Source organism: Anoplophora glabripennis, unplaced genomic scaffold (genome assembly GCF_000390285.2).
Source record: "Anoplophora glabripennis isolate ALB-LARVAE unplaced genomic scaffold, Agla_2.0 scaffold104, whole genome shotgun sequence".
NCBI classification, from domain to species: Eukaryota; Metazoa; Arthropoda; class Insecta; order Coleoptera; family Cerambycidae; genus Anoplophora; species Anoplophora glabripennis.
In genome coordinates, this window is record NW_019416210.1 from 349,644 (window position 1) to 363,931 (window position 14,288).

Consider the following 14,288-nt stretch of genomic DNA (forward strand, 5'->3'; position numbering starts at 1 on the left):
TTCCAAAATGTTTTTACATAATGAGGGTATAAAGGATCAAAGTACCGTTTTATACTTTTTCACGCAAAATTTACTATTTATATATTATAAATGATGCGGGCCAGACAAGTTCGGCTATTTATCATCTTATGTTAATTGCAGTTTAAAAAGGGATATTAATCACGAATTTAAAATCTAGGACAAAAGTTCAACTGCAAATGAAAGTTTTTATAAGGACCAGACATCTGACAAATTGCTATTAAAAATCAATATCAGCTTTTGAGTTGCTGTCTGTAAATATTCATTGAACTGTTCAATTTATTTTAGCGACATTATTGGGTAAGAAAAGTTTTCCAACCATTATTCTTGGCTAAAAATAGAGCTTCTACAAAAAAATTGGTAATGCTTAAAGTTTTATTACTTTCAACTCTTCTATCCAACACAAAGAAACTAATAGAAAGAAAGAGAGTACTTTTGTTTCAAACAATTTTTCTTATTTCAATTTGATTTAGCTATTTACAGTTTAGATGGAGAAAATTTGAATGTGTATTTTCGAAGTATCTTACACTATTTGATAAAATTGACACAGAAACCATGAAGTCATAATCTAAACGTGTTTGTTTTTTATTGTAGACAAAAATGTATTGTTTTTGTTTTGGGGAAAACATATGAGAAATATAAATGATACTCACAAAAGCAGTTTAAGTATAATTCCTACACTTCTAGATGTTTTGTTGTCAAAAACTACCACTTTCTCTGTACGTTATTTTAGTTAACTCTGAAACTAATAATTTATACATACATATCGATCTTCGACGGCTTGCTTCTCTCTAGCATTTTCCTCGTAAGTTGTTAAATCGGATATAGTTTCGGAAGCGGTGGTTCCACTAATAGTTAGTAGAAGATGCAGAGAACCAGCTCCTTCTTCCAGTTCTTGCCATATGTTATGCGTTTTTTCTCTTTCTAATGCCGTTAGGTTAATAACACATCTGAAATAGATTAATTATGAACTGAATTATATGGCTGATAGACCAGGGTCGATAATTTTTGAAACAAAAAAGAATTATAGTAGGATGAAATCCATTGGAAAAGAAAGAGAATATAACAGAAATTAAAGGAAAAATAATTTACGGGCGATTTGAGGTCGGGAAGGGGAAGAGGGTGAGTTTTTAGAGGTAAAAAACGGTTTCCCTTGATTTCCGGAAAAACTACAAGTCTTATGGAAAACAGTTAAATAGCAAAGTTGTAGGTAATAAAAAGATCTACAACTTTTGTATTTACACTTTTTTCACATAACCTCAAAATTTATGTGAAAAATTCAAATAACCAAGTTTTTGTTTTTTTATTTTTATCTTTTACAATTTTTTTTTTCACGAAATTTGGTGAAAACTTACCTATTTATGTCCCAAACACGCTGTAATTTTTTTGATTTGAAATATTTATTTTTTCACCTTATTTTTACTTAATATCGAAAAAGCACCCTAATTTTCAATCGAAAATTCTCACGTCAAAATATCTGCTTTTTTGAAAACGTCGGTGGGCTTTTTCTTCGTTGAAATCTCTATTTTCTGATGGTGTAAAAAAAACTATACATTATTATGGTAAGTTTTCTCAGGAAATGCAAAGAAACGATTCTACAACTTTCTCAAAATATTGTAGATGTCTTATTAAATATTAACTTTATTACTTATTTGGTTGTTAATTATAATAGTATATTTCGACTTGTAATTTTATTGTTTATCAAAGTGACATGGAATCTTACGTTTCTCGGGTAATTAAAGTGTAAATTTTAATAAATAGCTCAAAATTGTACATAATGATTAGAAAAAATTTTCGGATTCTAGTTTTTTTCGTTTCTTTGCATTTTCTGAGAAAATTTCCAATTTCCCAATGGGTTTCATCCTACTATAATTTTTTTTCACTTTTTACATTTTTGAAGGCTTAAGCACTGGACTATGAGTTTCTAAAAGTTTCTAAATAGATCCACCCGGTAAAATTTAAATTGGGCCCCCTCCACAATCTCCGACTGGGTTATCTTTTTTTATAATAAATTATCATTGGCGCAGAAATTATGCGTTTTGGGGTACCCCAAAAATATTTTGTTCGCATGAATTTCGAAATTTCGTAGTTAAATGATTTTTTTAGTTTTATCTGTAATACATTTCAGTTAAAATCGCATTTCTATTTTAAATTCAATTAAAGTGCTTGATAATAATATAAATAAAAAAGTCGAGAGTGGTTTATTTTAAAAATAGAAGTACATAACAGAGTACTTGTTCTCTCAGAAATTCTACTAGGAATTAAAAGTAGTGATCGAATTTCCCGAATTTCCAATGGCCCCGAATTTCTGGGCAGTTACTCTTCGTATCTGATCTGAACCACCACTTGACGTATTTATATGCGAATCCAGCAGATTTTTACCTTTAGATAAATGACTAACAAGTTTTATTGCTTTACGCACACCTTCTATTTTAAGGATTAGAAAATAATAGAATAGAAGGATGGGTCGTTTTAAAACGAAATTTCCAGTTTTTATGACAAAAAAGTTGACGGACACCAATTAGTGGGGTTACATGTCATAGCATTCCTTGAACTTCAAAATAAAGAATTATTCCATAAACTATCGAGTTTATTATTATTTTTGTTACAACTTGCAGTTAACAATAAATAACTTTTAAATATTAGTTATAAAACTAAATGTAAAATGAAGCTTGTACTACATTTGACGTAATTTATGACGCAGGATAATACAAGAAAACAAGAATAAAACTTAACTGAATTTTTTTGTAATACTTTGTTTTTATATGGACAATAAAATTTCATACGCACACTATTATTGCAAATTCGCAGAAATACATTTGCATTCGTTTTATGATGAACTTATTTTTACACATCCTAGTGACAGATACAGTATTTGTCAGCCAAATGGAATGAATTCAATAACAAATAAATGGAGGCGTGTTTGAAAAAACGCTCGGACACGTCGATTGGTATTTTTAGTTGCGCATTTTTTTCAATAAAATTTTTTATACCGGCTGTGTCATGTAACACTGGTCAATACCAACTTTCTTATTTTAAATACAACACCCTGTATATTATTCAATTTTAGGATTCTTCAGAAAATTCTAGATATATTTCATGTACAATGTCCTATACCTATCTTCAACTGTATTCGAAATATTAAGTGTTATCAGATTTATTGCAAAAATTAACATTAAAATAGGAAAATTATTTGATTACAGAAATTCACTACAACACACTCAATAGTTATTTCCCATTTAGCTCTTGATAATGAGAAAGTAAGCAAAAACCATTTGAGAGTTCCTTTTTACTGATATGAAATAAAAAATAACTATAAATAGTTTTGTTTACTTTTGCTTAAAACGCCTGGACTTAGCAACATGTTGTCTGCCCGCATGACAGTAGTTGTCAACTGGATATCAGAAAAATGGTTCATTTAACAAAAATGCACAAAATAACAATTCCACAGATGATGGAATGGCCAGCACGATCCCCTGATCTGACACCATTAGACTTACTTATAAGCATATGTCAAAAGTATACAAAACTAAACTCCTCGACCTCGCTGATTTAAGAAGACGAATAACTCTTGCGATCGGTCCCGTCTGAGATGTTGAGTAGCGTTAGAAGAAATTTCTATTTAAGATTAGGATGTTGCCAAGACGTTCACGGTGAGAATTTTGAACATCTACATTGACATTAATGTTTTTTTTTTGCTTTTTTACATTATCAATAAATAAACAGTATTACTTATTAATTTGTGAGTGTGTTGTAGTGAATTTCTGTAATCAAATAATTTTCGTTTTTTAATGTTAATTTTCGCAATAAATCTGAAAACACTTAATATTTCTGAAACAGTTGAAGATAGGTATAGGACATTGTACTTGAAATATGTCTAGAATTTTCTAAAGAATCCAAAAATTGAATAATATACAGGGCGTTGCATTTAAAATAAGAAAGGTTGTGTTGACCACTGTTACATGACACACCCTGTATACAAAGTTTTTGTTGAAAAAAATGCTCAACTAAAAATACCAATCGACGTGTCCAAGCGTTTTTTCGAACACGCCCCCATTTATTTATTATTGAATTTATTCCAATTGGCTGATACACACTGTATATTTAATTGACAATATACATTTATTTGGCAGCTAGAAAAACCGGCTCTAATATCGAAATTAAAAAAAGTTCATTTTTAAGATAAAAAGTAATTCTCTTTCGGACTTACCAGTTACCACTTGTTTTTACAACAATTGTGTGGGGGAAAAACATTTCACTTATTCACCTAAGCCGCAGAGTCTAACTAGTCTCCTCTATTGGCTACGCCAATATTAGTGGGCAATTATTACCTATTCCAAAAATAGTAAAACTGAAAAGTTTTAAGATGGTACTGCAACAGCTTTCAAAATTATTAGAAATTTGAAAATAATTTTCTATAATACATATCTCTTATACTGTCAATATTGTTTAAGGCACGTTTGACCCAATCGTCATATTTTCGTCTAGAGTATCTCCAGATTGCAGTTTTTCCGTTCTTAATGAATCACCCTGTATAACAAATATAATTTTCTAAAACTATACAAATATTTCACATCGGATTTTGGAGCATACGAAATTTTTTATATTTAAATTCACAATTTCTATCGCTCCACAGTCTTTGATCCCGAAATTTACATATTTAGTTTATTTTTTGTATAAGTGGATAAATCTGTAACTTTCTATTTCCTTTTGCATCATTTAAGTATACAAAATAATTAAAAAGGCAACAAAATTTTTGTAATTTTGAACAGTTGCAAGTTATTAACGTAAGCTACATATTATTAAATATCAAAACTAAAACATGAGGGATCTTTCCTGGCCCAGGAGTGCCGAAAACTCGACAGGGGGCCTGATCCCCCGATTGATATGTTAAATTCCATAAAGTCAGATTTTCATCAACCGTGATTGTTACGGTACAAATTCACCTTTATTCTTATGTTCATTTTCGAATGAATAATGTATCTATCACATTTTCGTAATCTCAGAAAGAATATAAATGGAGTATTAAAGCATGCTTAATTTAAACATTTTTGCTATTATCACTTCTTTCGCAGACAGCTTAATAACTGGAAAATGAGTATTTTCCCTTTATAATTCGTAACAAGAATAATAAACACGGAATTACTTTAATTATTCACATCCTCTACGACGTACTGGATTCTAAACGCCGTTGAACATTCAGGACCGGAAATTTGTTGTCTATACCACAGATAACCACATAATGCGGATTTTTCATTTAACTCTAAAGATTTTTTTGAGAGAAGTCGTTCTTCATAAAAAGTTTTGCTTGTCGAAATAATCGAATAAATAGAGAAAATAAAATTTTGATGTACAAGGTGTTCAAAAAAACAAAAAGATGTGAAACAATTATAGAGCGAAATGGCTTTATTTTTATATTAAAAAGTTACTTACAGCTAAAAAATAGCAACAAGTTTCAACAGCACACAATTCCAAGAAAAATGGCCAAGGGCACCTTGATGTTAAAAATATTTTTTCACAAGATTATTAGGTGGAAGGACACAAATTTATTTTTAATATAATGTTGCCCATCCCTTTCAACACCTGTGACTCGTAATTGGGTACATCATACCTTTAACAATAGAGAAACTGGAATCCCGATTTGACTATTATGAATTTTAATTTATAATTTCGAAAATAATGTAGAATTGTTGAAAAATAAAATTGGAGATAGTAGGTATTGCCAATATTTCACTAGATAGACAAAATTGTTCAATATTTATTAATAAATAAACTTAAATCTTTTCTATATTTTAATTGCAAATAGCATTTAATATCAAATTTCTGACACTTCAGCAAAGCCAAATTACAACGTTGTCTTGTTTGTCTATACTACTCTATTCAAAATCGATATTTTTGAAATTCACCAGAAAGATTCATTATACTTTAGTTTGGATATCGAATGGGCTGTAGCTTACTTTGTTTAATAATTTTTTACTATTCTGAATTATACAAATTTTGTTGTTAATTATCTTGTGTACTTAAATAATGCAAAAGAAAATTGAAACTAATGTATTAAAATATAATTGCAAATATCATAAAAATTACTATAGAAATTATAGATTAAAACTAAAAAAAATTATAAAATACAATTAAATTAAACGAATTATAGTTTTGGAAATAAATAGCAAAGAATTATTTGATTAATAATAATGATAAAATTCCAGATTTATATTTACTTATCACAATTCTTTAAAAATATACGATTTTTGGAGAATGGGTTTTCCAAAACCAACTGCAATCTCAGTATTTAAATCTGTATTTTTTTCGTAGTAAAATAATCGTTAGCTATTATGAGATGAATATGTTTTGTTTGATATGATTAGATAACAAATATTTTATCGATTACAAACATTTTTAATGAAAACACTCCTTAATATTTGTACATGTTTTATGCATATATTAGTAAATCAGATTATATGAAGCATAAAGCAGAATTACATGTGAATTTACTTAAGATATCTTTGTAGTTTTGAAAATATTAAAAAAAAATTGGACCAAAATTTAGACAACCGTTTCTTAAATTTTTTGAGCCGAAGACGTTGAGATATTAGATATTAACTGCACAAATTACTTTATTTACCACTGACAAGTATGCGTTTGCTGGTTACATGAGGGAAAACAAAGTGTAACACAAAAAAAATGAGGATTAAGCTGTGAAGGTAACATCTATAGCTAAATGATATTAATAATGTAGATTTACTGTAACATCTCTCTTCATTGAGTTATACATGAAAATTTAGGTGGTAAGTCAATGTAGAGGGGTGCGAAATTTATTATATCTATCATGTCATTTTCACCCTCAGGCATTGCGCTGTTCATGCCGTTACTTCAAACTCTTACATCTTCTACATTAGGCAAATTGGAAATGTTTAGATATTCAAAATATACGTAGTCGTTTTTGCTTTGAAAATTAATATACTTACTCGTGTTGTTGATTTTAATAAAAATATTTTCCAAAGTACACAGGACTTTTTAAAAATAAGAACAAAAATTTTTTTTGGCAAAAATAGGTAGGTAGTTCCCTTCAGACCCAATACAGCGATTTGCATGGTCTAAAATCATGTTTACTGAGCCACATAATAAATGTGTAGATTCCTAAATCTGGGCGAGGTCCGGAACATTTTCCAAAATTGCAAAAATGTTTAAACAATTTTAAAAAATACCTATTTTATCCTAGTTTTTTACTTATATCTTGGAACATATGCATTTTGGAAGAATATTGAAGAGGAAAAAAAGTTTTAGAATTGAATTTTGCATATTCTGCAAGTTAAAAATGTTTAAATTTATTACCGATGTTGAAAAATAGCAATAACTGATGAAAAAATGTAAAATAATCAAGTTTCTTGGATAATTTTTTAAAATATTTTAATTGCTCCGAGGGTATTCTAATTTTGGTAAAAAAAACTTTAGAGTATAATAAAACTACACACCAAATTTCATTAAAATCGGTTCGATAGTTTTCGCAAAATAATTTTTTGAAAAAAACTTAAAAATTTTTTCCAAATTTCCAAATGTTGCACATCCTCAAAGAAAGCATCTAGATACTTGAAAATTATTTCACATAGAAAAGACCGCTCAATCTTTCAAATGTCTTTTGAAAAATTGAAATCGGTTAATTAGGGCGGCCACAGTAAATTTTTAAAGTTAACACTTTTTTTAATTTTTAAACAATTAGATTACAGTTATCAATTTGCAATTTAGTTTCTTTCAAGAATTGTAATTTTAAAGTACTATTTTCTCTTAATTTTATCTGTATTTAACAAAAAAATTCATTTCCAAATAAAATATTTTTTTTAATTTATTTAAACAAAAATTATTTAAATAATTATAAAAATTATAGCTAAATACATTCATATTCCGAGTGTTGAAATATATACGTAAATAAATTTTTTCATTGAAAAAATGCAATAGCATACGGTAAATTTTTTGTTTATAACAAAATATGTGCAAATTAGACAATTGGCATTACGATATTCGAATTTCTTGGCTCGCGAGACACCGGATTAAAAAAAATCGAGATTGGTCCATTAGAAGCAGAGATAATGCAATATTTTCACACTTTAGCATTTTGGACCTGCGAATTCAGTCTCGGAGCGAAAGCGCCCTCCCCGCAATTTTCGTGTTTTGAGTCACTTTTCGCGCGTGCGAGCGACAGCTTTTCCCCTGATTTATCTATGTTGCCGATAACTTATGGATATGAAATTTTTTTTCAGCTTAGAACTCGGAAAAACGAAGCCACTGGATCAAAGATTATTGCTAAATTGTTTGTAAAATAACGGTAAATGCCGATAAAGTTTGACCGCTTATATCTCGAGAACCAATAAACGGAATTTAACGTAGGTACTTTAAAATTATAATTAAAAAAAAAAACTAAAATGCGAATTGATAAATGTAATCTAATTATTTAAAAATAAAAAAAATATATTAACTTTAAAAATTTACTGAGGACGTCCTAATCAACCTATTTCAAATTTTCAAAAACCATTTGAAAGGTTGAGCGGTCTTTTCTATATGAAAAAATTTTCAAGTTCTAGATGATATATTTGAGGTTGTGCAACATTTTGAAAATTCGAAAATTTTTAAATTATTTTACGAAAATTATTGAACCGATTTTAATGAAATTTGGTGTGTTCTTTTATTATACTCTATAGTTTTTTTTTACCAAAATTAGAATGCCCTCGGAGCAATTAAAATATTTCAAAAAAATTATCCAAAAAACTTGATTATTTTGCGTTTTATGTCATCAATTATTTTAATTAAATTAAATTTAAGTTGCAGTATAATATGCAAAATTCAATTCTAAATCTTTTTTTCCTTTTCAATATTCTTCCAAAATGCATAGGTGCCAAGATATAAGTAAAAACTCAGCTAAAATTGGTATTTTTAAAAAATTTTTAAACATTTTTGCAATTTTGAAAATGTTCCAGACCTCGCCCAGATCTAGCGATCTACACTTTTATTATGTGAGTTATACTGAAGGTAATCCAGAAAAAATGTACTTGGTCTATAATACAGATTCAACCGACTTCGATTTCATTGTTTATTTGCATGTTTTTGCTACATTCTTAAATTTTATATCTTCTTAAACTTATATTGATTGTAACAGATTATAGTTATTACAAGCTTTTTAGTATGGGTCAAATCTTGCAACTGAATTTTAAAACAGTTATCTCCAACCGATTGCGATGAAATTTTGCATACACATTTAGTTTGAATGATGCATGGAGGCACTAAAAGCTCGTTTTTTTAAAATGTTTTTTTATATATAAACTTGTTTGTGTTTATGTCTGTCAGTTTAATAGATCAGTCTGGCAACATTGACGGAATTACAACATTGTGAATTGAAGCAGTTATGCTGACGCGCGCATGTTGCCCCTGCAGTAGACTAAAATATTCTAAAAATTTGGCGCCAGATTTGAAATTTTCACTTGATGACGTTACAAAGTATATTTGAGTCTTTTATAGGCCTTAAATGAGGTTCGAATGAAAAAAATAAGACATACGGGTCCTATATTTTTTAACCCATTTCCATTTCGTGATGTAGTTAAAAAATTGGGTAACACCCCTTGAAAATACCTTCCCATGAAGTCGTCCCTCGATCGATCCTTGTCCCAAACTGTAATTTCCAGTTGTTGATCGCCGTCATCGTACAAATGTAGGTCTAGTTGCTCCAACCATCTGGGATTTAATGACCTCCAGACTACCCGACTTTTGTACTTTTCATTGCCCAATCTGAAAGTGAAAGTAATTTAAATATCTAATCGATGAATTCACGGTGCTTAAATAATATTTAATTTGCGTTTTAGGAAAATAGATAAATGAGATTAATTATTGTGTAGGTATCTATCAATTACAATATACAAGGTTGTCACGCGAAAATTTCCATTCATAAAAATTCGACCGCAGCTTTCTTATCTTTAGAGATAATATCGGAAAATGAACAAAAATCCTTTTTTTGTTCGCATAAGTTAACTTGGGGATTTACTCACGACTATATCACAGTTACATTTCTTCATTGATTTTAAATTGATTAAAACACTACAACGAGCACTGCACTAACTAAATCTGCATTGATTAATTTAGTTCATGTGAAACATTTTTTTGTATTTAAAAATATTGTAAAACTAAAATAAAATAGTATCGTTTTACTAGCTAACTATTATTTTCTATGAATTTAATGATAATTTGAATACATTCATGGAAACAACTAAAAAAAATTAAAGCTTCTGTAATAGCTAATTTTAAATTAGATTGAACATAAAATTACATTTAAGTAGAAAAAAATTGCTTGCATTTTCTAATAGCAACGAAATTTCTTTGTTCATGAATGTGGTAGTTATTCGGTTGAAAAGCTAATAAAAATAAATAATTTTTAAAAAATCTGATTAAATTAATTAAAACAAGTCCTACATTTTCTGTATCGCAGACTTCAAAATTATTTTAATTTAATTTGTTTGGATTAGTTTAATACTTTTATAATAAAAAAAAACTGTCTGCAGAAATACGCTATTTACTATTTTTTTCAATAGGAATTCTCTTTTCATGTCATCAGAAAACAATTTTATATATTTTGTTTAATCGTTTTCTCAGGGTTACAATAATACAGGGTGAGTCAGAAAGAATGGGTCAACAATAAGCTGGAGATACTAGACACCAAAATATTATGTTTGAGCTCATCATGCCTTATAAGAATGTCGCTGGTTTAAGAAATACAGGGTGTTTAAGGTTTAAATTTTATTTTGAAATTTCTCAATAATTGGGAAAGTTTTAATAGCATGACTCTGAAAATTGGTACTAATGGGTTTTTTGGTGTGAGAATTATGAATTTGAAGCTTATTTTGACGTTGCTCCTAGAGGGCGCTAGTTCCGCCATATTATTTAGGTAAATCAAAACATATTTTTTTTATCTGTTGACCTATGCTTAAGAAAAGTTAAAAATCTAAAAGAACGTCCAATTCTACATAAAAAATATACTCTTGTTTAGGTCGCCTAACTTTATCGGTTTCTAAGTTATTTGCATTTAAAAGTTTCAATGTATGTATTTTGTGGTGATTTTTTATTCTCAATTATTGACAATAGTAATAATAACAAACCTTAAATCAAATGCTGGATGTGTCCACCACCTACCTCAATACATTTTACTATACACTCTCTTAAATGTCTCTGAATATTAAACAAAATGTCCCTATTATTTTTAAATGCATTCGCGGCTACTTGTATTTTCTGCCGCAACTCCTCAACAGAATTAATTTCTTCCCGATACACCACATCCTTCAAGTTTGACCATACTGAGAAGTCCAGAGGGTTTAAGTCTGGACTTCTCGGTGGCCAACAAAATTCACTCCCACGGCCAATCCACCGATGAGGAAAATGTTCATTTAAATACTGGCGTACCGGCAAGGCAAAATGTGGTGGCGCACCGTCGTGCATAAACCACATACTTTCTCTTAAAGCGAGTGGTACATCATCTAGAAGCTCGTTTAAATTATGTTGAAGAAAGTTTAAATAATGAGGTCCAGTTAGATTGGGTGATAATTCAAAAGGTCCTATGAAAAAACCAGAAATTAAACCACACCAAATATTCACCTTAAACTCATGCTGAAAATGTTTTTCTTTTACAGCATGCGGATTTTCGGAATCCCACAAATGATTGTTCTTCCAATTGAAAACTCCCCGTCTAGTAAATGTCGCCTCATCGGTAAATAGAATCCTATTGAGGAAATCTGGGTTTTCCATTTGCATATTTTGTACAAACTGAGCAAATTGTAGGCGAGCTGGTAAATCTTGAGGCAATAACTGCTGAACCGGAGTATAATGATATGGATGGAGCATTTCTTTTTTCAAAATTCTACAAATGGACGATTGGCTTACCCCCGTTGCCGCACTTAACCGACGAGTACTCATACCGGAGTTTTCTGAAACACGAATTAAAATTTCCTCTTCTTCATCGACTGTGATCGATTTTGGAGTACCATGGTTACTTTTTGGTCGAAAAGATCCAGATTCGCCTAAGCGGTTGTAAAGATTTCTAAATAGTTTATAATTAGGTTGCAATCTATTTGGGTACATGTGTTCATATCTTCGGGCCGCCGCATGTCCATTAAAATTAGCCTGGGCAAAAACACAAATCATATCACGCATCTCACTGTTTGAAAAATTATTATGTCGTGGCATTTTTTGAGCACTAACTAACAATTTTGAACGAATAATAAAATCACACGCATGCAAAATACGCTAATATTTATTGACATGAAAATTTGACACAAGCCTACTTAGAAAAGAAATAGCAATATCGACGCTTGAAAGAAAATCACCACAAAATACATTGAAACTTTTAAATGCAAATAACTCAGAAACCGATAAAGTTAGGTGACCTAAACAAAAGTACACTTTTTATGTAGAATTGAACGTTCTTTTAGATTTTTAACTTTTCTGAAGCATAGGTCAACAGATAAAAAAAATATGTTTTGATTTACCTAAATAATATGGCGAAACTAGCGCCCTCTAGGAGCAACGTCAAAATAAGCTTCAAATTCATAATTCTCACACCAAAAAACCCAATAGTACCAATTTTCAGAGTCATGCTATTAAAACTTTCCCAATTATTGAGAAATTTCAAAATAAAATTTAAATCTTAAACACCCTGTATTTCTTAAACCAGCGACATTCGTATAATGCATGATGAGTTCAAACATAATATTTTGGTGTCTAGTATCTCCAGTTTACTGTTGACCCATTCTTTCTGACTCACCCTGTATAAGGTTATGACACTAATAGAACAAAAGAAATGCTTAAAAGAGAGCCTATAACACATTACGTTTATTGCTCGTTTCTTTGGCCATATCTCTCCTAATATTCCAACCAATAGGCCAGTAATTATAGCTTTTTTTCGGGGAAAAAAATACTATCGGAAGTTTCTCTGCGGAATATTGTTTAGAAACGTGTTATAAACAAAATATCAAAAAATCAACTCGAGACTAGATGGGAAACTTTGTTAAAACAATGGTCAAAGTTATGGAAAAGTGGTTTTTTGACTCGCATAAAAAAACTATTATTCATAGAGAAAAAAAGTTTATACAAAAAAGGTAGGTATTAAATAAGCCTATAAAATGAGACAAGTCCGATTAAATTACAATGATTTGTTTATGCGCAAGAGCTATGAATAATAGTTTTTTTACATGAGTTAAAAAACGTTTTTCCATAACTTTGACCATTGTTTAAACAAAATTTCCCAACTAGTCTCGAGTTGATTTTTTTATATTTTGTTTATAACAGGTTTCCGAACAATATTCCGCAGATAAACTTCTAATAATATTTTTTTCCCGAAACAGGCTGTTGCATGTCTATAATGACTGGGCTACAAACTAAATTCTTATATCAGTGATCTTACCAAATACAACAGAATGTGTAAAAACATACATTAGAAAGAAAGCCATAGAGGCTTTGGAATAATTTGAACTTATTCACTAAAATTGTGTGCATAAATCATATTTTACTTTTTCGATATGTTCAAAGACAAAATCGTACGAATTTTTATAGTTATATAGAAAACAATTTTAATTATTATGAAAATTGAAATTATTTTTTTAAGTACATGATCTGAATTTAAAAATAAATGATAATAATCTATCCACATTCGTTGTTTGTTTATTTATAACTAAACCACCATCCATATTTTCAGTATATTCAATCCTCTGCAATGTAACACGAAAAACTAATTAATTGATAAGTGCTGTTATTGGAAAGAGCCGATTACCAAAACTGTGAAACAAATTTGAGTTTTTCTCAAAATCGAACTTAATTGTTGAACACATAATTTATCCACGTTCAAATTTCAATCACGCTGTATATTCTCGGTATATTAAATATTGAAATCTAGCATGAACAATTGCTGTCCTTAAAAGTGATCTGATGTATACCTTGGATAAATGTAAGAGAGATAATAAATTTTCACACAACTGCTTTCCTTATTAACGTTATATACAGTCCGTACGATATTTGTTGAGAAGAATTCCAAGAAGACCCCCGCGTCACTTTCTTGGAATTAACCGCATTCGACTCCCGAGATGGAAAGACATTGGCGGCGTGGCGTTCACCGTAGCAGCTTGCAGTGTATAACTGTGTTTTGAAGTTACGAAAGCGTGTTTGTTTTATTATCCTGTGTATTTTCAATCTTATTAAAATAAATCAATGCAGGCGAAAAATAAAAGAAATTAATTTAATTCTCA

At 29.6% G+C, this 14,288-nt stretch overlaps 1 protein-coding gene across 4 annotated transcripts in view; it reads right to left on the bottom strand.

The window, feature by feature from the left end:
* The window catches only part of LOC108904847 (multiple C2 and transmembrane domain-containing protein), a 248,046-nt gene that overhangs the window by 9,225 nt on the left and 224,533 nt on the right, over positions 1 to 14,288 (bottom strand). For all 4 annotated transcript variants that reach the window (XM_018707542.1, XM_018707541.1, XM_023454110.1 and 1 more), the window contains 2 exons: positions 9,637 to 9,792; positions 782 to 968 (listed from right to left, as the gene is read on the bottom strand). In XM_018707542.1, the coding sequence (XP_018563058.1) occupies positions 782 to 968; positions 9,637 to 9,792 (343 nt within the window). The remainder of the gene's footprint in view (positions 1 to 781; positions 969 to 9,636; positions 9,793 to 14,288) is intronic.